Here is a 25294-nt window from a genome sequence, read left to right as displayed (position 1 = left end):
TGTGTGATTACTCCCTTGAAAAGTGTTCCTCTTGTTCCTCCTTTCATCCTTTCATCTTATTAAGTCAGCTAGTTTGATACCACCTTATTTGCAGCTGCTTTTTATATCATGCTCTTTCCTGAAACTGTAGAGGCAGTTCAAAACAAGGAGTTCAGCGTCTTAAGTGAACAGCCAATGCCCCCAAAAGCCACAACTTGAGATGAAGGAATGCGAATAAACTCCAAGTTCCCGTCTTCCTTTTCACCAGGCTAAGCAGTTCTTCCTCCACAGCCGTCCATACCACATGCTGTCAAGGGCATAAGAAATTGATTGATTGAGATTCTGCTCTTTGATTTCAATTTAAAATCCTCCATTTCTCTCGGCGGTTCAGCTACTGTTCTAAATTTGGTAACTTGTCTGGAGAGGGGAAGGAAATGTGTAAGAAAAGACACAGAGAATTAGCTAGAAATTTGATGTGGGGAAGCAGTTTCTAAATAATAATGATTGAAGGCTGTTATCTTTGCTGTCCACACCCATGCTAGCATGGCGGTGTGGTTAGCTTGCACTTTGTACAGTAAGATGCAGTGATTAAGCATATATATTTGAATTAGAGTATGGGTTTGGGTGGTTTTTTTACTGAAATATATGAGCTTTAAAAATTTGCTAAGTTGGACATTCCAGAGCTAGGTTGGCTGCAGTGTTAATTTGTTGTTACCATTTTTTAATATATTTGACAGTGTTGCTGTTCTTGAGTCATGTTGCAGGTAGCTGGAGTACTGACCCACAGGCTATGTTTTCTTCATCAATTGCATTTCTGTTTTGCCTTGTTTTATTTATTTATTTTTATTCTATTGGAGTTACTTTAAAGAATAGCTTTGAAGGAAGCTTCTTTGTTCTCCCTTTCCCTCTGCAGCCCCCTGTCTCATAAACAAAGATCTCTTTATATTCCCACGCCAACTTCACACACAAAAGAGTGGGCAGGTTGCGGAGGAGCGACATGGTTTGTAAGCACTGGGTGAGTAAACATACAGCAGCCACGTGGGCCACTTTGTGTTTTCTTGGGTAGTAGATAGTTTAAGTGACCGCTAGTCCTGCCACCCACTGCTAGTGTGGTATAGAACAAGGATTTGTTCCTTACTGCTGATTTAATGCCATGTCAGTCACTGGACTATGTACAAAGGAAAGATAGCTCCCTTTCTGATTAGGTCATCTTTCCAGCACCATCTCATGCCTTCTTTCAAGGTAATAATGTTCCTTCTCTGGAGTCCACACATTTGGAGAAACCTTTCCACACTTGGAGTCAAATCTTCAGCTGAAGTTAGTGAAATGCCTACTAGCTGCCAAATGAGGGAGAGTACTTTGGGCGAATCCTTTTGAAAACCAAGTGTTGGGGGAAGAAAGAGGAGGGAAGATAGGGCTGGTCCACTCATCTTGAAGTTCTTCAGTCTGTAGTTGTGATTCTCCATGCCTTCAACTCAGCATGAAGAGCTTGCTATTGGATCCCTAGTTATGATAGCAGGATAATGCCAGATATCTTGGAAACACTCTAGGAGAGACTTTGGTTTCATATAGTATTACATATAGAAACATATGACTGTCTCTAGGAAAGTGAATTTATTGCTAACATTAGTTACTATACAGATATTAGCTGCTCTTCAGTCTCTCTCATTTTGCACATTGCCTTGATAGGATGATAAAGTGCTTTTGGCCATCTACGCTTGCTTTTGTACTTTATAGTTTGATGAGGCCATGGTGTAGTTTGGAGTCTCTGGCCGTATCTCTGAAAAAAAGTAAATAGCTTGAGAGATGATAACTAATATTGCAGTCCAGGGGTGGGGGAGGGCTGGAAATATTCTTTTTTTGTCTGTAAGAGAGGAAACGATGCAGCAAATTATTCAAGAAAGTGTATTTGAAACTTGGGCGTTTGTCTCTAAAAGATTACTGGGCTGGGATCTGGTGGAGAGCAATGGACCTGTCACAGTGAATACAGAGAAACTTATTAACTCCAAAGAAGCCTATAAAAATGACAGGACAAGTAGGACTGCATTCCTTGGCTCCAAGTATGGCAGATATCAGAGCAGCTATGCATGCCTGAGTTTAATTCCACAGGAGGATGTGTGCAGGATGTGTGTGAAAGGAAACCACATGCTGAATAATCACACTCGTAAGGGAGCCAAAACCTGGCAGCAAGCGTTTGGCTTTAGTGGCTGGTTGGGAACAGGAGGGGTGGACAGGGCTGCAGATGCATCCAGCTCGGAGGCGAAGCAGATGAGCAGTCACTGTACATGTTTTGCTAACCGATGTGGACTAAAGGAAAACAAATGGAGAGAAGGGATCAAATGATAAGTCATACATTCAGAGGTGTATTGGGTTTGCATGGCAAGGTTTTGGTAGTGGGGGGCTACAGCAGCGGCTTCTGTGAGAAGCTGCTAGAAGCTTTCCCCCATGTCCGACAGAGCCAGCGCCAGCCGGCTCCAAGACGGACCTGCTGCTGGCTAAGGCTGAGCCCATCAGTGACGGCGGTAGCGCCTCTGGGAGAACGGATTTAAGAAGGGAAAAAAGAAAATGGCACAACAGCAACTGCAGCTGGAGAGGGGAATGAGAATATGTGAGAAACAACCCTGCAGACACCAAGGTCAGTGAAGAAGGAGGGGGAGGAGATGCTCCAGGCACCGGAGCAGAGATTCCCCTGCAGCCCATGGGGAAGACCATGGTGAGGCAGGCTGTCCCCCTGTGGCCTGTGGAGGTCCACGGTGGAGCAGATATCCACCTGCAGCCCGTGGAGGACCCCATGCTGGAGCAGGTGGATGCCCAAAGGAGGCTGTGACCCTGTGGGTAACCCACGCTGGAGCAAGCTCCTGGCAGGATCTGTGGCCCTATGGAAAGAGGAGCCCGCACTGGAGCATGTTTTCTGGCAGGACTTGTGACCCTGCAGGGGGACCCACAGTGGAGCAGTCTGTGCCTGAAGGACTGCAGCCCATGGAAGGGAAGCCTGCAGGAGCAGTTCATGAAGAACTGCAGCCCATGGGAAGGACCCACGTTGGAGAAGTTCGTGGAGGACTGTCTCCCGTGGGAGGGACCCCACGCTGGAGCAGAGGAAGAGTGTGATGAGTCCTGCCCCTGAAGAGGATGAAGCGGCAGAGACAATGTGTGATGAACTGACCCTAACCCCCATTCCCCATCATCCTGTGGTGCTGAGGGGCAAGGAGGTGGAGAAAATCAGGAGTAAAGCTAAGCCTGGGGAGGAGGGAGGGGTAGGGGGAAGGTGTTTTGAGATTTGGGTTTATTTCTCATTACCCTACTCTGATTTGATTGGCAATAAACTAAATTAATTTTCCCAAAGTGAAGTCTGTTTTGGCCATGGCAGTAATTGCTGAATGATCTCCTCCTGTCCTTATCTCAACCCATAAGCCTTTTGTTATATTTTCTCTCCCCTGCCCAGCTGAGGAGGGGAGTGATAGAACAGCTTTGGTGGGCACTTGGCCTCCAGCCAGGGTCAACCCACCACAAGAGGCCAGATAGCATTAAGCCCTGGCCAGCAGATATTTTTCTGTTTTAAAATGTTGATTAGAAATGTACAGATGGTATTGAAAATGCATATAAATACCAAACAAACTCAGCACTTGACGTATCTCTTAAGACGCTTAAATGGTTCTTTGTCACTCTACTGCCTGAACGCTTTAGAACTATCACTGATTTAAATCCCCATAATGCTGCTACAAGGTAAAATCAAGTAATGATTGTTTTCATTTAACAGCTAGTGAGCTGAGAACGATAGGGCCAAGAATTTCCGTACCAAATGCAGTCCTTTCAGCAGTAGGAGGAAGGACTGTATTCTGAAATAACAGGGCTGACCTGGTTGGGGGTAGAAAAATGTCTCTGAGAACAAGCGTAGCACTTCCTACGTATAGAGGGAATTAGACTTAATCTAATTCTAATGCGCACCAGAGGAAAAAGCCTTATTCTGTAGCTAATTTGTGCTTTACAACACCAGCATTGGCCTGAAATTACACTAGCAATTAGAAATGATGTGTAGGGTGTTTTACTGTGGGAGGATTGACACAGACTATCCTAACTTTATGGGAGTAATATACTGACTGACTTAAAATATACCGATATTACCACATATTACGAGTTTAAAGAAGGGCATGCAACAAACAGGAATGCAGACAGGGATGTTCTTGTAAGGTTCACACATGGACAGATGACCAAAAGAACTGTGGTGGTTCCTACTGAAGAAGTGAGACACTGCAGAATAATCCTCCCCCTCAAAACACAGTTGCATCGAGATCCATGTGTTTGTGTTGGGATCTTGGGGAACTCTGTTCCAATATTCAGTGGGAGCGTTGCTGTTCATTTGGTGAGTACCCTTCACTCAGGAAAGTGCATGATAGCACACTGACACTCCTGAAGGCCAACTCTGGTTCCAGTTTTTCCCTTTCAAAAATTTGCTTTGTAACTGAGTACCCTCGAGACCTTTGCAGAAACTCCTTGTAGATCATTGGTAGTGTAAGGCCATGCCTGATGTTGTCTGGAGCTCTTGTTGCAGAAGTACATTGCCAAGCTCGGTAATGAAGAAAGTCAAACAATTAAAGGTGGTGGTGATGGTGTAGAGGGGAAAAACACAACAGGCGTCTTGTTTGGTAGAGGGCCTGTCAAGGAGCTGAAAAATTGTAGTGCCACTTTGGGAAGCAGGTGTGCCCCTGGGCCTGTTCTGTAGCTCTGGAAGAGGGATCCCAGCAAATCAACAGGAAAAGGATCTTCTCCAAGAATCATGTTGCTCACAAGGCAAATAATCTATATCTCGTTGTAGAAGGCTGTAACGAAAATTGGAATTTACAAAAATTACTTGTGTCCTGAATGAGATGCGTGTTCTTTTGAGGGCAGAAGTGAGGCTTCAGAGCACCTCCCCCTGGTTCAGGCTGGAGCCTCAGGCAGTTTTCTGTCCGTGAAGCGGCTGAGAGCCAATGTGTCAGTCTGAGAGCTGCTCTTGTATTTGCATCTGTGCGCTTATGTGGTGGTGGGATTTGCTCACTTGATACATCTTGCAGATGGAAAAATTGAATACAGCGAGAAGCTATTTGCACTTCTTCCTAGACACCACTCCGCAGTGCATGGCTGCATTTTTGCTGGGACAAGCCTGATGCTTGGCAGGTTCAGTTCAGTCCCAGGGGTGTCTCTGAACCCAGGTCTCCTGAAAGGTATTTCTCCTTACAGCAGTGTTTTCAGACAAGTAAGTGATACCCAAGTCCAGGGAAGGACAAAGGATGTGTTTACGGCTAGCAAAGAGTTTATTGAGTAGAGCAATTCTTAGATGAAAATACTGCCCTTGGAAACTGTGATCAGGAGTCTGTTGTGCATAACTCTTCCTTGTATGTTCATATGGTTGATAAAAATCCAGAGCCAGTTTCAGATGCTTTTCAAGCTGACTGCCACAGCCTTCCAGAGCAGCTGTAACTGAATTAGTAAGACATGGAAAGTATTGCAATGCTGCCTGCATCTGATCGTCTGAGTAATGATTAAAATTTTAATGGCAGGCATAGAGGACTAAAGCAGGCTGCAAATTGCAATGCTGTATTTTGTTGTTCAGCTTGTTGCTTTTTTACCTCCATTGGTATTTAAAAGACAGCTGTAATCCTGTACTCAGCCTTACCACATCACATGCCTTTGGGTTAAGGACTGGCATCTCCAAAAGCATCGAAGCTGCAGGTCAGATATCTCAGTGCTGCATGCCGGACCTTGCCCGAGGAGTGACATTCCTCCTAGATACCAGGCTTGACCAGAGCTGAGAATGCATTTCTGCAAAAGCCCAGCAATACTTTACGGTACAGGCCTAGTGATTTGTTTGATGATAGGTAATAAAATGCTAACCATCTAGCAGTGCTGTGGTGTAATTACACTGCTGTGAATTTTCAAATTCCATCAAAGCCCTGCTGAGGATAATGGGAATGGGCCAGGGGGATTCAACTATAAATCAAAAACTAAAGCATGGCCAATTCTGACAGTGGAAAGAATGGCTATTTTAATGTGCAGAAGCTGAACTGCCAAGTCAAAACCAGCTGCGCTTTACAGAGCTACTAGAATGAAAGGTCTCTCTGCATTTGCATTTTTTGTAAGACTCATTGATTATTTTTCTTCCCCTAAAGTTTAAACCATGTCTTTCTATCTCATACTTGCCTGGCCAGCTGCAGAGGTTTTGAGTGCCTTTTTTTGGTATTTAAAATATTAAATGCATTGATGATAAATGACAGTTTTCTCCTTTCTGGCAACTTCATAGCAATTCAAATGTTTTCATCTGTACGTCTTACTTACTCCAACAATGATAGTTCTGCACTGGGCAAGGCAAAGACCTCTCCTTCTTTGCTGTAGCACTGGCAGGAGTCAAACTGGTGTAACAAAGAGGAGAATTTAGCTTGGGAAATCTTCAGCATAAACTGGCTCCTCTGTTACTTTTCAGTTAGTAATGAACTGGCCAAGAAGTTTGTCCGGTGGCATGAATATGTGACAGGGAGCCAGGAACTGTTGCTTCTCTTAATCATGAGGAGCAGCCAGCTTCCTCTCTGAGCAGATCCTTTTCCAGGAGAGTGGGACAGCTTTTTGACTGTACCCTTGTTCTGTATGTTCGATCAAGCCTCCCCCCCGTCCCTGCTGTCCCGTATCTGAAGGATGACACAAGGCAGCATTATCTCACTGGAAGGTGCGCTGAGAAGATCATGAGTGACCCAAATTTGACCATGGTTGTTTCTGGTGCGTGCACTTAGTGCACATCTTGATGCTAATCTGTCTTGAGAAAGCTTCAAAACAGCTTGCAGGTAGGGTCCAGTCTTGCCTTCTGCCTGGAACCCAGGTTTTCATTGGTGTGAGCAGCTTTGTAATTCCAGCCGTATGCCTGAGGAAGCAGCTATGCACAAGGTGCTGCTGGGGGCTTACACTAAATCAACCCTGACTGCATCGGTTGCACTTTTTTTCCTCTTGATCAGAGGTCCTCAGAGGAAGGGCTGAGCTGCCAAATGCTTGTGATGCCTTTGCAGTTAGGGCGGTTAGGAGGTCAGCTTTTGGGGAGCCCCAGTGCAAGCGGGCTCTGAGGGGCAGATGCATTCCCACTGTGAGGTGCGGGGGAGTCCTGCTGAGTTTGGTGGAAGCCACATGAGCCATGAGATCGGTTTCTTGCTTATGCGAAAGGATAAAGACTTGTCATTTCCAAATGTTTCTCATATTATTGTTGAAATAACACCTGCTTGACTGGCTTTTTTCGAGCACTTGGTATTAATACCCTCCAGGTTGCTAGGGCGTGATCATTCTTCTGATATGTACGACTTAACGCATGTTAAAGCCAGTCAATTTTAATGAGACCTCTGCCTCTAGATCATGTCTCAATGAATCTTGGTTATTATGAGAAATGCTTTGGAGAGACAGACATTTTTAATTTGTAAAAAATTTACACAAATTGAAATACCATGGATTAAATCCTGGCTTTGTCTAACCTGATGGGAAAACTTATGTCCTTCTGAAGGAGCCGTGTGTTGGATCCCTGTTTTATGGAGATCGGTTCTCTGTTACTTCTCAATGCAGATTTTTGTGGCACCCATCTCCAGGGTATCTCAACCCTCTTTTAAAGCTGAAACGGGAAGTTAGTCATGAGATCTGTGGTGGTTACAAGCCAGATGTTTTGGGTTTTTTCCTTATTTTGCAAGTGGGAGGACAGAAGGCAGTTTCTTCAGTATGTTAATTCTTAGTGTGCCATTTCCTCGTGTAAAGTGCCATCTAGTATTCTTGTTTTATTTGTGTTTCCAAAATCCTAGAGTCATAAAAGGATTTTTGTGTGGTTTATCTAATCTTCCATATATTTAAAAAGCCCTATGTGTTAACATAGCACAGAAAGATTCTGCGTAGTTAAGAAGAAAAAAGCTCTTGCAGCAGTGTGCATAATTATGGGGCTGCTGTTTAGTCATCAGTCACAATATGTGTGCATTTTTTTGTCAATTCAACATTTATTCCCTTTCGGATGTAAAAAGAATTTACATGAAGAGTTTAGTTTGCTCAGCAGAATAGGGCTTGACCCATCTGAATCTATTAAAAAGCTATTGTAATATCATGGCTAAAGACTAACATCCTAATCAGGGATGTGTTTACAGGGTAGTAGAGTTCCCTTCAGTTTGGAAAAGTGCTTGGAGGACTGGACCCTATGGTTGTGCAAAGACATAAAGGAGACATCCAGATTTAAATTAAAGAGATAAATTTTTCTGCATTAGTTTTTTTCTGCCAGGATAAACGGATCTGGAACAATGGACAGAAGAATATACCAACTGCCTGTTTATAATGGGAAAATGGTTTTCTTTTTTAATATATTGCTCATATTGAACTTCTGCTTTCTTTTTTTTTTTTTTAATCTTCCTCTATGCTGCTGCAAATCAGCCAGAAGAAATCAGCAGCTCAGTTGTTTTTTGCCTGTAAATGAGTTGCCAGCATCCTGTAATTCTGCTGGCTTGAAATACAGCCTCATCTCCTTTACAGTAATGTGAGCTGAGAAGAGCCAAGTGGGGTGGTTCTCTGCGAGCAGGAGTGTGGGTGGAAACACTGTTTTTTGTGGCATGCTGCTCTCCATTCTGGTGCTCTTAAAATTCTCATTTCTAAATCTGTGGGTAAGGGATTTTAGAAGAATAGAGAATGTCTTTTCAAGGTTAAAGGGTAAAAATCAGGAATTAGTCATGCTTGCATTGGTTCCTTGTATTTATCAGAAACATCTGATATGGCTTCAGTTTCCATATCCATTTTGCTGACCAGCGGGAGATTCTGAAGTTGCAGCTACTTCTTCTGGTGAACTAATAGTGGTTCATTTACTGTGGATTACATTGCTACTCCTTTCCTTCCTCCCTACCCCTTTTGCTTATCTCAGTACAATGCAGTTTATAACTGATATTTTGTCAGTGTGCTACAAGGCTTATGAGAAGAAAGGAGAAAAGCAAACATGCAGTTGGTCCCGTGAGTGACTCATCAAATGCATCATGAACACCTTGATTCAAAAGAGTTATTTTATATTTATTCCTTTCTTGCCATTCCTCTCGTGGAGTGGTACGCTTTTGATCGTGGTGAGTCAATTAGTGTAGTGCTGAAACCCTTGGATTTCCCATGGATAAGGATTTTTCTGAAGAATTGCAGGACCTGCTCCTTAAAGTGCGACATAACTCCTGAGGACATGTTCTCAGTTTCTGAAACTTATCCAATCCACTCAGCTCAATACTGTTGTGACCTTTCACATAAGCCAAAATATTATTCCTTGGTGTATGTTTGATGTTATATGTACACCAACATGGAGTAAAAACAAAAAAGAAAAAGGGATTAGAGGGTATAAAAAGCTGGGAAAAAGCAGAACTTTAAGAACTGAAAAAATAAGTCATCTGCATGCCTGAATGTTACCCAGGCATGTGGCTCAACCTTTGAAGAAAAAGGAACAAAGCGAGGATGATCATCCCCATCAGATGTTAGAAAAATGGATGTATGCAGAGGAAGACCATATAGCAAAGGACAAAGCAGATGGTTGCAGGAAAGCTTTGTACAGCCTTAGCAAGGAGGTTTAATTTCAATGCATTGCTGAGAAGTGAATGGCTTTTCTACTTCTTTGAAGCAACCATGCTTTCCTTGACTTCTGCGAGATTGACCTGATAGTTCCCTATTGTCGGTAGAAGATAAGGTCTGATTAGCAGTAGAAGATTTCTACTAAGTTTTCAAGTTGTGGTGTAATGTTCATGCACCATGATTTGCTTTGCTTTCAAGCAGGTGAGCATCTTGTTTGATGGGTGTGAGTATGGTGACATGGACGGAAATCTGTTTAAGTAGTTTTAAATCACATGATGAAATGATAATCACTGCTTTAAGTAGGAAGCTCTTTCTTTTTTATTTCCCTCCACTCCGTGTTCTAATTATACTCCGGTAGCCGGCTGTTTGTATCCTCCAGGCAACAAAACAGAAGCGGGGAGTGCTTGTTTCAGCTGAAGACTTTGGTTCCAGGCATTAAATTGCCTGTCTCCTGGAAAGCACTGGCAGCTGGCTGCAGCCGTGGTCATCCTAAAGACAGGTTCATTTGTGGTTCAAGTCCGTTGGTTTCACTGGAGTTATACCGGGGTAAATTCGGCCCTCTTGGTAGTCCAAGCAACCTGAGGAGCAAAGTATAAGAATGCCTTTAAGCTTCTTGAGGGCTATTGGTGTGCCTGGCGTATGCTTAAGTTCAGTCGTGCTTGTTGCAAGAGATGCGAGAGCAATAGAAACTTTTAAAGTTCCTTTAACATTAGCGTGAAACGTGAAAGCCACAAACTGAAAGATGAAGAGGTAGGAACTTCCAGGAAAACGAGCTAAGCTTTAATCCATGCTTGTGGATGTCATGTCCCTGCCAGAGACGGGGCTCCTCTTGCTCAGGAGCTGTAATTGCAGTTGCCCTTTTGAGTGACCTGTCAAGGGAGCTGAAGGAAGTACACGGAACTAAACCAACACGGGAGTCGATGTCTTGTTTCGAACATGGTGGCAGAAACTCTGTCCCCGCAAGAGGGAAATGTAATTCCTCACACCCAGTGGGTGGTAATTCTGGTTTCTCCACAGCATTTAAAATCTGGAATAATAATTAGATCCACAGAGGACTTTTTTTTTTTTTTTTTTTAATGTGTTCTGCCATCCTGGTCTAGTAATTATACAGAGATGTCAGCTGGAGTTGATAATGAAGGCAAAATTTGGGAATAGCAACAGGGTGTGTGGCTGCAGTTGATCAAAGGCTATGGGCCTGGTTTTAAACACGGCTCCTCTCTTTGATCTTTTTTTTCTAATTGATTGAACACAGTAGATAAACAACCGTCTGTGTAGCATGAGCATTTATTATGGCTTTTAAACTGACTGAGGACAGCTTTGAATTAAATATGAGAGTTTAAATGATGTTTTTCTAATAAGTGTTGTCTATAAAGACTTCGCTTGCAGTGGCAATATAGTTTCACTTAAGCATGGTGAAAAGGCAGCTAAATACAGGCATTCTTTTTCTTTCATATTCAAAAAGAAGATGAAATTTTGCAAAATTGATTACATGAAAGACAAAGGCTTTTTTTATATGTAGTTATGTGTGGGCAAAGGCTGCTTTTTTTCTTTTTTTAATATGTAGTTATTGGTGTAGTGCTCTCAACTAACTGTATTCTCTTGCTTGGGCACTTTTTGAGAAGTTTGTCTAGTCAAGTGTGTTAAAATGTGGATACAAATGGAACTACCAGGTGCAATCTGGTAATTCAGTGGTCATTTCCAATGAAATTAATAGAAAACTTTCCACTGACTTTTTAATGAGTTATATTGGACCCTGGGCTGTCATTGTTAACGTCTTGCAAAGGTCAACATCTATTTCCTGACATCCCTTTTGTCTCCAAGGATGCTCTTTGCAGTTCTATGGGAGACATAGCAATATTGCTATTCCTCTTCCTTGATGATTCTCTGTATAATTTAAGTTGATCTACCATGCAAGGCTTTGTGGAATAACAGAGACAAACTGAAAAATGCTGCATTTTGGGGAAGTTATTCATATCTGAAATGCCTAAAATAGTATTTCTGCATAATGTCAAGCTTTCCCCTGCTCTCACCCAGGTTATTCTGATTTTTATTCCAGTACTGTACTGCTGTTATTTTTCCTTATTGATTGGGGGGGATAAAATAAAAGACTATTCCTGCAAGTGAAAGCAGCCTGCCACATTGCAGTGCAGAGAGCAAGTTTCATTGCCTTTAACGTAGTGCTGTTTCACCACAGTCCAGTAGCACAATCTGCACAGGGATAGCTGCACATCTCTGGGGATCCAAATCTTTGGATTCCTGCCTTTTCAAAACCACCTGAAGCCTCTGCAAAGTTTCCACCCAGCAGCCTCATTTGTCTTGCCATGAAAAGGTTAGTTCCACTAAGTTAGTGCTGTCAGTTTACTAAAAGGTTGGTCTGAGTAATCTGTTTTGGAGGCATGCTTGGTTTGCCCTTGCGACAGGCCTGAATGAAATAGTTTCTCTGGCTTAGCTGGGTAACACACCATGTGTCTGAAAGCACAGGATTTTCTCGTACAAGTGGCTATGCTTGAAGTACTGCAGTCCTTGCAACAGGAATATAAAATCCACCCAAAAAAATACAAGGCTTGGAGAGAAGGGAGTGTTGGGAAGAGGACCGGGGAGTTCCATTCACAGTGCTGACTTTTGAAAAGGATAATCCATGTGCTTGCTTTTCTTTTGAAATGTTTAGCCTGCCCCACTTGTCACTAGAGAGGATTTAATTTCACAAATTAATATTTGGCTGTTTCTTCAGGTGAAGTATTGATATGTAGGGTCTCCGGAACTCACTGTCATGCTTTCCTTTATTTTCAGGATACTGGGGTTGGGAAATCAAGCATCGTTTGTCGATTTGTCCAGGACCACTTTGATCACAATATTAGTCCTACCATTGGGTAAGTACCATGCATAATATCTTTTTTTTCCTTCTATGTATTTTTTAGCTTGCTGCCTTCTGCTGAGCTCTTTTCTTTTCCTTACTTTCAAGGCTCAGAATACTGTATTTATCTTTTTTTTTTTTTCTCCCACTCACCAATCTCACTCAACTCTACTCTAATTTAATGGCTTTCAGCTCATGTTACATGTTTAGAGAATTTAGGGCAGCCACAGAATCTCCCACTGGTCAGCAGTCTGGGGCTGCCCCAAACCAGATCTGCTTTGCTCTCCCCGTGGGAATACAGAGGGGCCCTAAATTTACTATATTTCAGCATACCCTATTATGGAGAGGCTGGCAGAGCTCTGCTATTCTCCTCCTGGGAATGGTGTCTCTTGAAATAGCCGCTTTCCTGAGGCTGTCCAGAGCCATGCTGTATTGACTTGTGTTGTGCATGGCCATGACTTCCAGCTGTTCTGTTTTGTTTTTCTTCACTCATCTTACATCAAGACATTCTTAGATGTCTTACTCAGCTGGTGTCCTTTTGTTTTTGTCTTGTCAAGAGCTTCCCACTTTAGACTTTGTTTTGGTCATAGGACCTTAGGATTAAAATCCCTTTAGTTCCCACTGGTCAATGCGGTATCAGATCTGATCCTTGGAGCTTAAAGAACCGAAACCCCACAATCCAAGCAGCTGTGATCTACACAATGACCAGGGCACCCCATAGCTGCGTAATGGCAGGAGGACCATGGGGAGCCCTTAACGTACCTACGTTGTATATCCTGCCAGGCTGGGCTGGAATGTGGGACTGTCTGTTCCCAGGTATGGACATGTTCTCATCTAGGTTTAGGACACGTCACGTTATCCTGCCTTTCTTGAAATAGGAACAGTGCAATTTAAAGTATGTATAATTAATTCATACTTGTTCTTTTAAAAACTGCCAAGCTTCCATGTGTCAGACCATCAGAAGCCTGTAAGTCCTGTAGTTGATTTTAATTCCAAATTTTTTTCTTTTAACATCTTAGGGACAAATCTGCCAAGTCCAGTGTTACCTGGAAAATTTTGAAAATTCTTGATCTCTTATGGGAAAGGAAGCTAATATGTACTATTCACAGAGGAGTAATTTGGGTGGGAAAGGCTGATCTGGCTTGTGTGTTAGAGCTGTTTTAAATCACCTGTGAAGGATTGATTGCTGTGTGTTGTTCAGAGGGTTAAATGGTATCTTCCAAAACTCTGCCTTTCAATGCATGAAGGAGTGTTAGGTGGAAGTTGCACATTTAAGTTCCAGGACAGTTTTGGGTGCTCCTAGAAGTAGTGACTGGAGAAAAATGGACAGAGAGAAAGCAAGCATGTAATGAATAACATTGCTGACTGAAGGGCACTTGTTTGCAGTGAAGGAATTGATGGGAACTTGAGTGGTTCTTTACTTCTAAATCGGCAGCAGCCTTTTTCCACAAGTAGCTGCTGTTGCTAAGTAGGTGTCTTCTGCTCAAATGGAAAGAAAAAAAATCCCTTTAATTTTTGTAATTATGATACCAGAGGGAAAATATTTTTCTATTTGAAGATTAAAACGTGAAGGCTAGCTTGCATGCAGGTGATATTACTTGTCTATATAGATAAGGTTTGTATTTTTATTTTCTTCCAAATTAATCAAATGTTTTAAATATACATTCCTTGCAACCTACAGTAGCTGCTGTGGCTCTAAAGTTCCTGGTTTTGAAGCTGTAAAGTCTTGCTAAATCCTTTCAGAAGGAGAGTGACAACTGAAAGCACACACCCTGAAAACAACCAAAGAAAATGCTGCGCTTTTGTGCCTTACTTAATATTTTTATAAGCAATGCGGCATTGTTAAATTAGAGCAATTTGCAGGTGGCTATAGAGGAGAATTCTGGTATATCGTTCTCAGGAAAAGTTTTGATCAATCATATGTCATTTGATGTCATTCAGTGCTTTTGTAATAACAGTGCATGGTATCAAATCCATCTTTATGAGCCAGGAAAAAAGTTATCACAACAGAAATTGTTCAGCAGTGTCCAGATAGGATGGGGGAAGCAAAGAAAATGTACCAGAGTTTGGCAGTCTCTCCTAGCCAGCTTTCAAGTGAATGCTGTAATGTAGAAAAAGCCTATAAATTTGTAACCCTCTTTCCTGAAAGAAGAAAAATCACACTGTGAAAACATAGACAAATCACATTTCCTACAAAAAATACAAGAAGACACAAAGACTTCTTCATCTGAATTGAGAGGGGGAAGAACTTTTTTCCATTTGTTCACCATGTGCATTTTAGCAGGTGCCTTTTCTGTTCCCTGGTGATCCAGTCTCCTAAGTTTAACTGAAAAGTTGCACATTTGTTGCCTGGTATGATGCTGGCTGATGCCTTTTCTCAGGTCCATATCATCAAGAAGATGGAGCTAGCTAGCAGCAGAAGCATCTGTGTTCCTGAACATCAGAGGCTTTTCCCTTCTTCTAGAATACGTATATAGGTATCATATATTTTATCTAAGAAAAGGGAGACTTTCACTTCTCTAGGCATTTTATCGAGGTTTTGGAGTTTCCCCACGTGCAGCCTAACCCAGCAGAATTGGCTAAGCTCTATAGGTTGTGTATTCAGAGTGTTGGTCATGTCACAAATTTCTGCTGCTTCCTTCTTTTCAGAGCATCCTTCATGACTAAAACCGTGCCTTGTGGGAATGAGCTTCACAAATTTCTGATCTGGGACACAGCTGGTCAGGAGCGAGTGAGTATTACTTTGCAATATGTCTTTGTTATCCCACTGTCTTTTAACGTGTTGGCATACTTTTTCTAAACCTTTCATCTTCAGAAGACTTTGTAGGTATAAACCTACTGAATCTTTGCAAGGCTCTGCGAAGCAGATGGTCAACAGTCACCAAGTATATAGGTTCCGATTTCACGGGTGGGGAAAATACAGAGGCAGGCTGACCATGCCACTTACCTAAAAAAAAAAAAGCCTAGTGTGAATTGGCAGCCACTTTCCTCAAAACAGCTCGAGTAGTGCCCAGGCAGTCTCCAGCTCCCCTCTGGTTTCATCAGATTTACATGTGGCAGCTTTTGTTGGCGTTGGAAAGCACTTGACTTCCAGTGTGTGGGCTGGTGAGTGGTCTGAGCTTAGGTGGTGACTCTGGGATTGTTCTGAGTTGGGACATTGAATATGGGCATGGGTTGTGTCTGCTATTATTTTGAAAATTAGCACTGGCAACCTGAACCACTTAGGGTTTTCGTCTTGATTTTTCAAGTGTGTGAAGTGAATTGCTCAAGTTAAGTAGCTTTTCCTTTGGCTTTTCAATAAAGCCATGACGGAGTTTGTGGCATGAGTTCATGTTGACTGTATGTAAGCCTGGTTGGTCATTTGTTTCTTTTAATAACCTCAATGGCAGTAGTATGCAGTAATAGGCTGTAGAATGGTAGAGTTCTCTTAATATATACCCACATTTATCTTGAAGTTTGAAAGAAATTGAAAGGCCCATGCACATGTTTTAAGTATCTTTAATCTTTCTTGTGAAATGGCACTGTTCCTGTTCATAGAAAAATGTAGCTATGCTCATGTTAGGTTGGGGTAAAATGAGATGCTTATACAGGCTGTAACATCAGTCCTGATACATCCCACTGTATTCTCCATACCTTGTATGTGAATTGCAGGCAATGAATATTTTTGCTCTTAAGTGCAGGAAATGCTTGTGCTTTTATTTACAATGCACAGCATGATGTAAAGTGGCCCTGATGAAATCTGTTGACTCTTAGCAATTCAGCATGTTATTTATGATGGGAAAATGGATCTTAAAAAACATATTTGAAGTGTAGCATAATTCCTTCCCTTGAATCTTGTTTGCTCCAGAGCATGCAGAAACGGAACTGATAACTGGCTAATTATTGCAAGAGGTAGCAAAGGTTCCATGTTCTTTCCCATGGTTTGAGTTTCCTTGCTTATTCTCTCTCTTTTCCCTCTGCTGCCCTGCTGGTTTTTTTTTCTTTTAGCTTTTTAGCACACAAAACTTAGTTCTTGACATTTAGATGTAATTATGAATCTATTTTCCCACATAGTCTTAAGACTTGCAAAGCTTTTTTTTTAAAGTAGGTGAATATTAATAAAGTCATATTTACTGAACTAAATGATGCCTCGTTTGGGGCAGGAAGTCTGTGACTAAGTTCTGACTCTTGGACACAAAATCCATCCTTCCCATCTAGTGCCTTATGTTTCCTCTCAATTTTTTTGTTAAGCTTGTCATTTTTCAAACATCTGCTTTCCTTTTTCTTGTGTCTAACAATGATGAGCAGTGACTGCCACAAACCTTGTTAAATTGCTCAGAATCTATGACACATAAGTATGTTACAGTTTTTCATGTGTAATCATGAATTATAATCTCTTTAGGCCAGGGACCATCTTTTTCTTCTTCTGTGTTTGCACAGTGTATTCCTGATCCTTCAGTAGGAGTCTAGGAAACTGGGGTGATACAGTAAACAAAGTTGATGGGTGTTGAGTGCTAGCTACTGAGGCATGCAAGCTTCCCAAGGTGAGGTCCATAGTGTTCCAGGTTGTTCTCTGTGCTAGAACATCCCCATTTTACAGCTAAACACCTGATGCTTCTCAATAGCTTATTCTCTTTAATTTGTATCTAGGATTTTGGTTACTTTGTCTTGTGTTGCTCCTTCTGATCTGCTATTCAAGAACAAATGTCTCCCCCTGTTAATTTCTTTCTTGTTATCCTCTGAACAACAGTAATGACCCAAAGCTTCCAGCCTACCTCAGCCTCCGGGTCTATTGCCGTTTTTCATAGTGTACTAATAAATGTCTTCCGAGTGGTGTTTCTGCTTTGAGAGCTGTTGTCCTTCCCTTGTTCTTTGTGATTTTTTTTGTTGGGGCTCTATGTTCCACTGCTGAAGTCCGGAGGTTTCATCAATGCCCCTATTGTCTATACTGCTGATAACAGTGTTTAGCACTTCCTGCTCTTTCAACATTGCCTTCGTTTGGCTTCGTTCTCCTAAACACAAGGCCAAGTGTAGGACTTGCATGTGCTTATTCTGGAGTCGGGGCACTCGGTGCTTCCCCAGGTGTGCCAGCTGTTGCTGTGTCTGCGTGCTGATGTGGAGCCTTCACAGCAGAAGAGCCCCGGGTGAGATTTAACTGAAGCCTTACACCATGAAAGTTAAGCTCAAACCTTAACCATGGTAGAGCGGGCGGGCAGAAACAACAGCAGCAGCACTTCTGTGCTCTGTGTTCATGAGTTTCTCTGGGCAACAAACTGGGAAACTGCCAGCGTGGAGAGTGTAGAGAAACCACTCTTAAATATCTTGGTCTCAAGCCCCTATTTAATCAATGCTCCGTGAGAACCAGCATGCCTCCTGGCTGCCTTCAGTCAGTGGAGAGAAACTGGAAAGTCAGGTGGCTGCTTCTGAGAAGGAGCTGTGTCCTGGGTGCTGTGAGAAGCCAGCTGGAAGCACTCAGCACCCCCTTGAGGCCTTAAATCAGCTTTCAGATAGCCACTTGTAACGGTGTAAGCCTTCTGAAATGCTAGTTCTTGTTGGGTTTAAAAGCTTGTAGGAACACCTGAGTTCTTCTGATTCATATGGATAATAGAGATAATATTTTATTTCTTTTGTGCCAGGAAACTTGGAATTGTAGGCAGAGTAGAGAAGGGACCAGAATTGCCATTTTGTGGGAAATACTGAGCAAACATCACTTCTGCAGAATGACCGTAATGCAGCAGAAAATGGAAATCAAAAGCATTTCTGTCATAGCCTTGGTGGGAGCGAATGCTCAGCATGCTTCCTGGAGGAGACCCTGGAGACGGGTACGTGGCTCTCCAGCAGCTCTCACTGGGGAAAATTTGCACTGTACTTGATTACAAAAGGAGAGAGCTTCTTAATCCTTTTATCTTGTTTTTTCTTTTCCCTTTTTTTGGGTAGGGAGAACCTTAAACTGGCAGCACACTTAACAAAATCCCCTGACTTTTCTGTGCCTAAGTACTAGTCTCTGCAGACCCAGTTGCTTTGTGTTGGTGCGCTATCAGACAACCTCACTTCATTCTGTTTCTCAGAGTCACTTTCTCTCCATCCCACTATTTTCCAAATGTCTCCTTTTTTCCTTATCTCACTTTTTCCCCATCAGCTTTAAATTGTTGCCGTGGACTTCAGGACTTAAATGCATGACAATTATGTTATTGTTAGCAAGGATTCCCTCCCCTAAGAAGAGTCTCTTCACAAGTTAGTTAATGATGTTTTTATTAGCATATATTTTTGTTCATGGTGCCCTAAGTAGCTTCTAATTACAATGCTTTGTGTGAATACCTTGGGTGTCTGCCAGCTTTCCATTTCGCTAGCTGGGGAGTATTGTAGCACATAGTTAGGAAGCCTGAGGGCCATGTTTCTAGGCCAGGAAAATTTATCTGTCCTTTTTAAATTTACTGTGTTGAACTCTGGGATTTTTAATTTTGTTTAATAGAAGGACCCTCAATTACTTGAGCCCAATTTAAACCTTGATAGGAATTACCCTGAGCTGTGGGCTTTTTTTTTTTCCTAACTGCTCCATTTCCAGGAAAAGGCTGACTGATGAGATATCTACAGTGCTTTATAGCCCCCTCTTTTCTGAGTGACAGTTGTCCTGGTGATTCAGAGACAGTGTCACAAGGTAGGGGGTGAAAATGCTCCTTGAGAGGAGGACTTGTCCTTGCTGCAGTCTTAACTGGGACGTTTCCCCCTAAGCTGAGCAACTTAATCACGGAGCTTATGGGTGCTTCCTCTGAAACCAGACTATTCTGAGAGGAGTTAACACCAACTATCAGTGACTTGAATTACTTCTGTAGTCAAGACGTGGCCTGAATTTTGCTCTACAGTTTTATATAGGTGACTGTGATGGTAGCCCACAGCTCAGTCAGTGTGGAGGTGGTTCCTTGTATGTGGTGTAAGGACGTCCCTGCAGTGAGCTGCTGCTTGCATGCTGCAATGGTCTGCAGGTGATTTGGTAGTATGTGTGTTTGTGAGAGCACAAGTGCCATTAGAGCTAGTAAGTGAATATGTTGTTTTTAGTGAGTGTAAAGCATGGTAAGTCATTTAAGAGATACATGTAGATGTGTGTGGAAGCTTAAAAAAAAACAAACCTTGCAGCATGTGTAGCTTGACAGTGGGCCACAGTTTAGGTGTAGGGTCTTCTGCATCCTTTGTTTAATGACTGTAAACTTTAGAAGGGCTAAGCACAGGTCACTTATGTGATGTTGCAAAAGTTTGTTTTCTGCTTATTTAAAATAACTTCAAAAGATTATCCTAAAATGTTGGAATTTTTCCCTCTTTAAGAATTCTTACATATTTGAGAAAAATGCTCATTCTTAGATATCTATCTTCTTCAATTTAACTTGCAAACAATACTTGTAGTTCGGAGACAGACAGATCTTTCCTGATTTATTCAGCTTGCAAATCCTGAGAACTGGAATCTCAGCCTTCAATCATATAGGGAAAACTACTCAAGGTTATAAAATGCTAAACGGTATCTGATAGTGGCTTTCGTGCATAATGTTTTTCCATTCGCTCTTTGCCAGCTGAGAATGTCAGGAATTTTGTATCCCTCCCTGTGCTGCTTCTTGTGCAAGAAGCTTATGTGTCAGGATAATGTTTGATGCTTCTGGTTTTTGCCTTTGCTTCTTTCTGCACCCCAATTTTCTGTTTGTTGGCAGCTGCTGCCTCAGAGGTGGCAGGAACGGGGCATGTAAATGCCCAGATTTGGGCAAGCAGAGGCTCCCAAGCTGTGGAATAGGTACTGTTCATGGTGCACAGACCGCTTCAATGAGCTCGTGCAACGCAGATGCAGTGGTGGCAACCTCTGGTTCTTCCCCTGTGGGTGCTTACCTGATCCACGGAAGCAGTTAAGGCAGCTCTCCTAAACAGGCTGGTAGTAACGTGTTTCTGGCACTGGTCTACCATGCTCTTCACCACGAACACCTCAGTGGTTCAGGTTGTAGGTATGGGGGCCAAAGCATGAGGAGGAATGTGCTTCAGGTGGGTTTGGGAACAGGACTGAGGGGGTTTGCTTGTGGGGGTGGTGTGGCAGGAAGGGCCAAGGACAGGAGAAACAGGACACCCAAAATCACCTGCAGAAGGGCTGGGCATGGACTGCTGAGTGAGGGGACTGAGGTGCATGAAGGTCCTAGCCTAGAAAGGTGAGTGTGCGTAATAGGAAGGCGAAGGAAGTTGCAGAGCTATGTCACTGCCCACACATGTAAGCGGTTAGCAGAGAGCCAGAAGCTGTGGCTGTCCTTACCATTAATGGCACCCAGATAAGGAAAGGGGTAGGGATCTCTGACCTTGAGAGGAGCCAAGTGGTTTGGTCTTGGCCACTCAGATGCAACGTACGTAGTCAGAGAGCAGCTTCTCAAGAAGGGGAATGAAATCTAGTCAAATGATTACAGCTGTCAGGAAGCAAATCTTGTGCTGCTGTGCACCTGAAGATGCTTGAAAAGGCACCATATGGAAAAATCTTGGCTGAATTCAGCCCTTAACGCGAGAAGGTGTGCAACACTTGCTGAGCACTGGTCTGATTCTGCTTACTCTGTGCATCCTTACCCTTTCCAGCCATGCTTATAGGCAGAATTATAATCCTTTTGCTGCAAGAACAAGTGATGTTCTTCACAGTCTAGGATAGTAAAAGCAACCCAATAGAGGCGTTGTGGGGGTTTTTTTTGTTGTTGGTTTTGGTTTTTTTTTCTCTTGCCTGTGGAGTTTGGAAGAGGCGGCCCCGCTGTGGCAATAAGCCAGTGCTGTGGTGTAGCACTGCAGGATGGTGCAAAGAGCTGCTGACATGAATTAATGTTCCCTGGTGTGCCTGGCAGATTGAATGAATCCAGACTGTCTTCAGTAGCATTTGTCAGCCTCTATATAAATAGGCAGGAGTGGTAGTTTTTTATTTCTGTATTTATTTGGCCTCTCTTTTGCTTTCTACACCAACATTACGTAAGACATGGTTATGAGACTTTCACTACCACAGCTCGGGTGTGATTTGTCTTGTGTTCCCTTGAATTTGTTTTTCTATTCTAAGTATTGCGATATGGCTACTCTGTGGGTTTTTCTTCTTCCTCATTCTGTACTGTTAGTACAGAGGAAATATGAAAAGCATCACCTACGACCAAATATACCCCTCCGTGATGACATTCACAGGAAGCAGAAAGCGAAATACTACAGAGCTGCTAAATAGGTGGTAAATTCCTTAAAGGCTGGTTGGTTCCATTCTTCTGCCCTTTGCAAGGGCAAAGCTTCTGTTGACTTAAGAGAGATGGCCAGATGAGGGGTTGCAGAATCCCAAAATACTTCTGGAATCAGCAAGAGCAACTCTAGTTAGGCTGAACTTGCATTTGCACCACCTAAGACTGAATTTGTCCTCTGTGCTGCAGGGCTGTACAACTGTAAAGGTTGGGCAGCTTCTAGTCGGATCCTGAGAGAAAAAGGGGACCTGCTTTCAGCGGAAATTTCATAATTCACTTGTGGCCTCACTTCTTCCTTAATGGCGGAGATGATGAACTGCAAGTACAAAGTGGGTGTGTTGGTAAAGGAGCCCGAGTACGAAGGTGCTCTGAACCCACTTAGCATTGCACCAGTACTTAGGCGACTGTGTAGGTATGTAGCATGCTGTGTGGTGTGTTCTAAGGAAGAGAGTCTTAAAAGTCTGCATGAAGCTACACAAGTCATTCTGGGTTTTAGCATGTTTTTGGTAAAATAAGTTTCTTATTTGTATTTCGAATGGCCCTTTCAGCCTGGATGTAGCTGTTGAGTTGGAGAATGTCCCCTTACAACTTAACTGTTGCATTGCATGGTTTAGTGACCTCAGCCTTACAAGTTGTTATCAATCCCTACAAAAGCAGAACAGGCCTAATGAGTGATGAAGTGGGTCAGTATTTGCAAATAGGCAAACTTTTTGTGGATGCTGAATACGACGCACAGAACTTCTAAACTTCCACAGTAGGTAAGCTGCTAAGGATGGTTTAATCATTATACAAAGATGGGAGGTATTCCCAGTGCCTAGAAGGACATGGTGGAAAATGGAGGGAAATGGTGGGGATGAAATTCAGTAGTATAAGTAGCAAGTCCCTGTACCTTTTGACTCCCAACAAAAATGTATGCTGTAAAGTTGTAGGTGATTTATTTGGAAACAGGGGAAGAAAGCCACCTGTGAGTGTATTTGCTGGTTAAAGGATGATCATGTGTGTATGATGCAGCCGTGAGAAATGTGTTGCATGTTAGGGGAAGTGCAGTTAAGGCTGTTTTATGTCTAGAGTGCTGCATACAAACCTGGTCACCAGCAGTCCGGAAAGATGAACTGAAGCTGTACAAGGTGCAGAGAAATGTGCTTAGACCCTGCTTTCTCCCCATTACCTTACCTTCAGACTAGAAGAGCCTGGTTTAGTGGACTGGCAAAGTTAAGACTGCAAGACTGCTCTATATTCATGCTTGAATTTTAGTAAGTCAAGGTGCAACTAAATTACAAGTAATTTAATAACCAGGAATTCAGAATTTTTTTTAATCATCAAAACAATATGATGCCTGTAGAAGTATCATGGAAAAAAAAACCGAATGATTTTAGGATGGACCTTGATCAGCTTTTGAAACGGGTTAGGAGTGTGGTTATTTGTGATGGTGGGAGTTGATAGAGGAACTGTTTCAGGTCTGTGTTTCCCTGTTAGCCCAACATGATGTGAGCTGCTGCTGGCTGCAGGTAGGGGTGATGTCTGCCAGAGTGCTGCTCTCAGCTGCAGGTTACAGAGGGGCTGACTCACCAGCAAGTTGGGATTGCGACCTGGGTGACTGTGTAGAGGAGCTGGGGGTGGCTGCCCGAGTGTTTTAGGTGGCCCTTCTCAAGAAGCAGAGTTGTTCTCCTGCCAGATCCCAAACTGTTCCTGTTTCTCCTAATTTTCTTGGAAATTAATGGATACAGAAATACTGAGCTATAAAATCAAGGTTATAGACACTAATTTATAATACAGAACGTACTCCCGTGAGATGTAATTTTGTGAGCTGATTTTTTTTGTGTGTCACTTGTTTTGGGCATCTGTCCCATATTTGGTCCTTGACAGGTGAAAAATGTGCGTGTTGGTATTTTGTATGCATTTAATTAATTTTGCGTGACTCTTTTTCCAGGTAATTAGGCCAGGAAAAGGTTCAAGAGGACTTTGCTTTTGGGCACTGATTTAAAAGAAAAAAAAAGAAGAAAAAAAAAAGCATCAAATAAACATAATTATTTGCATAATATTTTTACAGTATGCTTGTGATATTGGAAAAATCCATGCTCATAAAACACATTAGTTAATAATCTATTATTAGATCATTAAAATTCCTCAGAGTTACAGTTGTTCAACCCCTCTTGATTCATTCAGTGTTGCAAAGAGTCTTTTCCTGTTTTCTTGTGGACAACAGTGATTTCTTATGACTAGGACATAGTGTGTCATCATGTTTGTTTATTAGACTATACAAAAAATTGACAATGGGGTTTTAATTTTGGTTTTATTTGGTATTCTGTACTGCGATAACTGATAATAGTTGTTACTACTGTGCTTTCAGTGTTATTAAACAATTTCAGGGTACTTCTTTTCCCTCACAGACTGCAGGAAATTGCATTAAGATGCATTGTAATCCCATTTTGGTCACCTTGTCCAATGTAAAATACGAAATTTCGAGTGTCAGGTTCATTGAAATAGGAATAGAAACTTACATGCCAGATGAAATCTATCACTCGATATTAAAAAAACCCAAATCCTGAAGCTCCATGCCCAAATATGGACAAAATGTCTTCTCCTCTTAAAAGGCCTTAGAGCTAAAATATTACTATAGAATCATGAAAGAAGAAATAACTATCCTGTCAGCTGAGCAAGTAAATAGATTTTCAGTATAGTAGAGTAGGGGGGTCATACTTACTTGTTAACAACAACTACTAAACCCGAGTGCCTTTCAAAGGCAGTTGCCTTTCTGAGCCTAGCTTGCTGTGTTCTTGCCCTCCCTCTTTCCAAGCTTGTGAGGAGTTGGAATATTTAAGTAGATTACTTTGTTTTACATAGCAGAGGAACTGCATTCCTACCACATGCTGCACCTCTGATCGCCACTTTTTATGTTTCTTGACACAAGTAGCAAGTCATAGTTTGACATCATTTGGCATTTCTGTTACTGAAAGGCAACATGCTGTTGAAGTGATTAATTAATCTCCAAAAATGTTTCAAAAGAAGTTTTCTTTGTTTCTGCATATTACCTGCACTGATTTTAAATGATTATTGCTTCCATTATAGGGAAAAAAAAAAGTAAAACTGCCAGTAGCAGTAGACTGTACCAGCAGAGATGTGCACAAAGTAGTTCTGCAAGTGCAGAGCTATTTGAATGTGGTCTAAATTGATGTGAATCTGGCTTCTAGTGGTCCTGTCCTTCCTTTCTCTCAGCCATGCTTTCCCACCCCTTCCTTTCAGCTGAGCCTGGGGCTTTTCTAATGCACAACAAGCTGGTTTGGGAATCCAGCTAAAAATTAATCCTACCCCAAAAATGGTAGTTTGCATCCTGGTTCCAGTTTGCATCTGGTTCTACTTGTCCAGGATCTAGTGAGAGAGGTCTGCTTTTTTGTTTGTTTTTTAAATTATTAATATTTTTATTTTTACTTCCATGCCCTAACACTGGCAATACTCTTCAGGAAACAGCTATTATGGAAAGTGTTCTTGTCACCTGGTCAAAAGAAAAGGGAGAGAAATTCCCAAGATGATGTACATGTTCTCAGTGTGCTTTCTGGGCCAGTATTGAAGGAATTTGAAGCATGTGAGTTTAACTGCATGGCTCCTGTGAAGTGTGATTACTGTTATTTGAGAGCTCTTTGTAAATTCATGAATACCATGTAATCTAGATTAAAACCAAACCATCATG

The 25294-nt window shown here is 42.2% G+C and overlaps 1 protein-coding gene across 3 annotated transcripts in view; it reads left to right on the top strand.

The window, feature by feature from the left end:
- Window positions 1–25294, top strand: part of RAB31 (RAB31, member RAS oncogene family) — a 69837-nt gene that overhangs the window by 17264 nt on the left and 27279 nt on the right. For all 3 annotated transcript variants that reach the window (XM_069778999.1, XM_069779000.1, XM_069779001.1), the window contains exons 2-3: window positions 12346–12425; window positions 15059–15140. In XM_069778999.1, coding sequence (XP_069635100.1) covers window positions 12346–12425; window positions 15059–15140 — 162 coding nt within the window. The remainder of the gene's footprint in view (window positions 1–12345; window positions 12426–15058; window positions 15141–25294) is intronic.

The sequence above is a fragment of the Haliaeetus albicilla genome, chromosome 3 (genome assembly GCF_947461875.1).
Source record: "Haliaeetus albicilla chromosome 3, bHalAlb1.1, whole genome shotgun sequence".
In the NCBI taxonomy this organism is placed as follows: domain Eukaryota; kingdom Metazoa; phylum Chordata; class Aves; order Accipitriformes; family Accipitridae; genus Haliaeetus; species Haliaeetus albicilla.
This window is presented reverse-complemented; position numbering and strand designations above follow the sequence as displayed.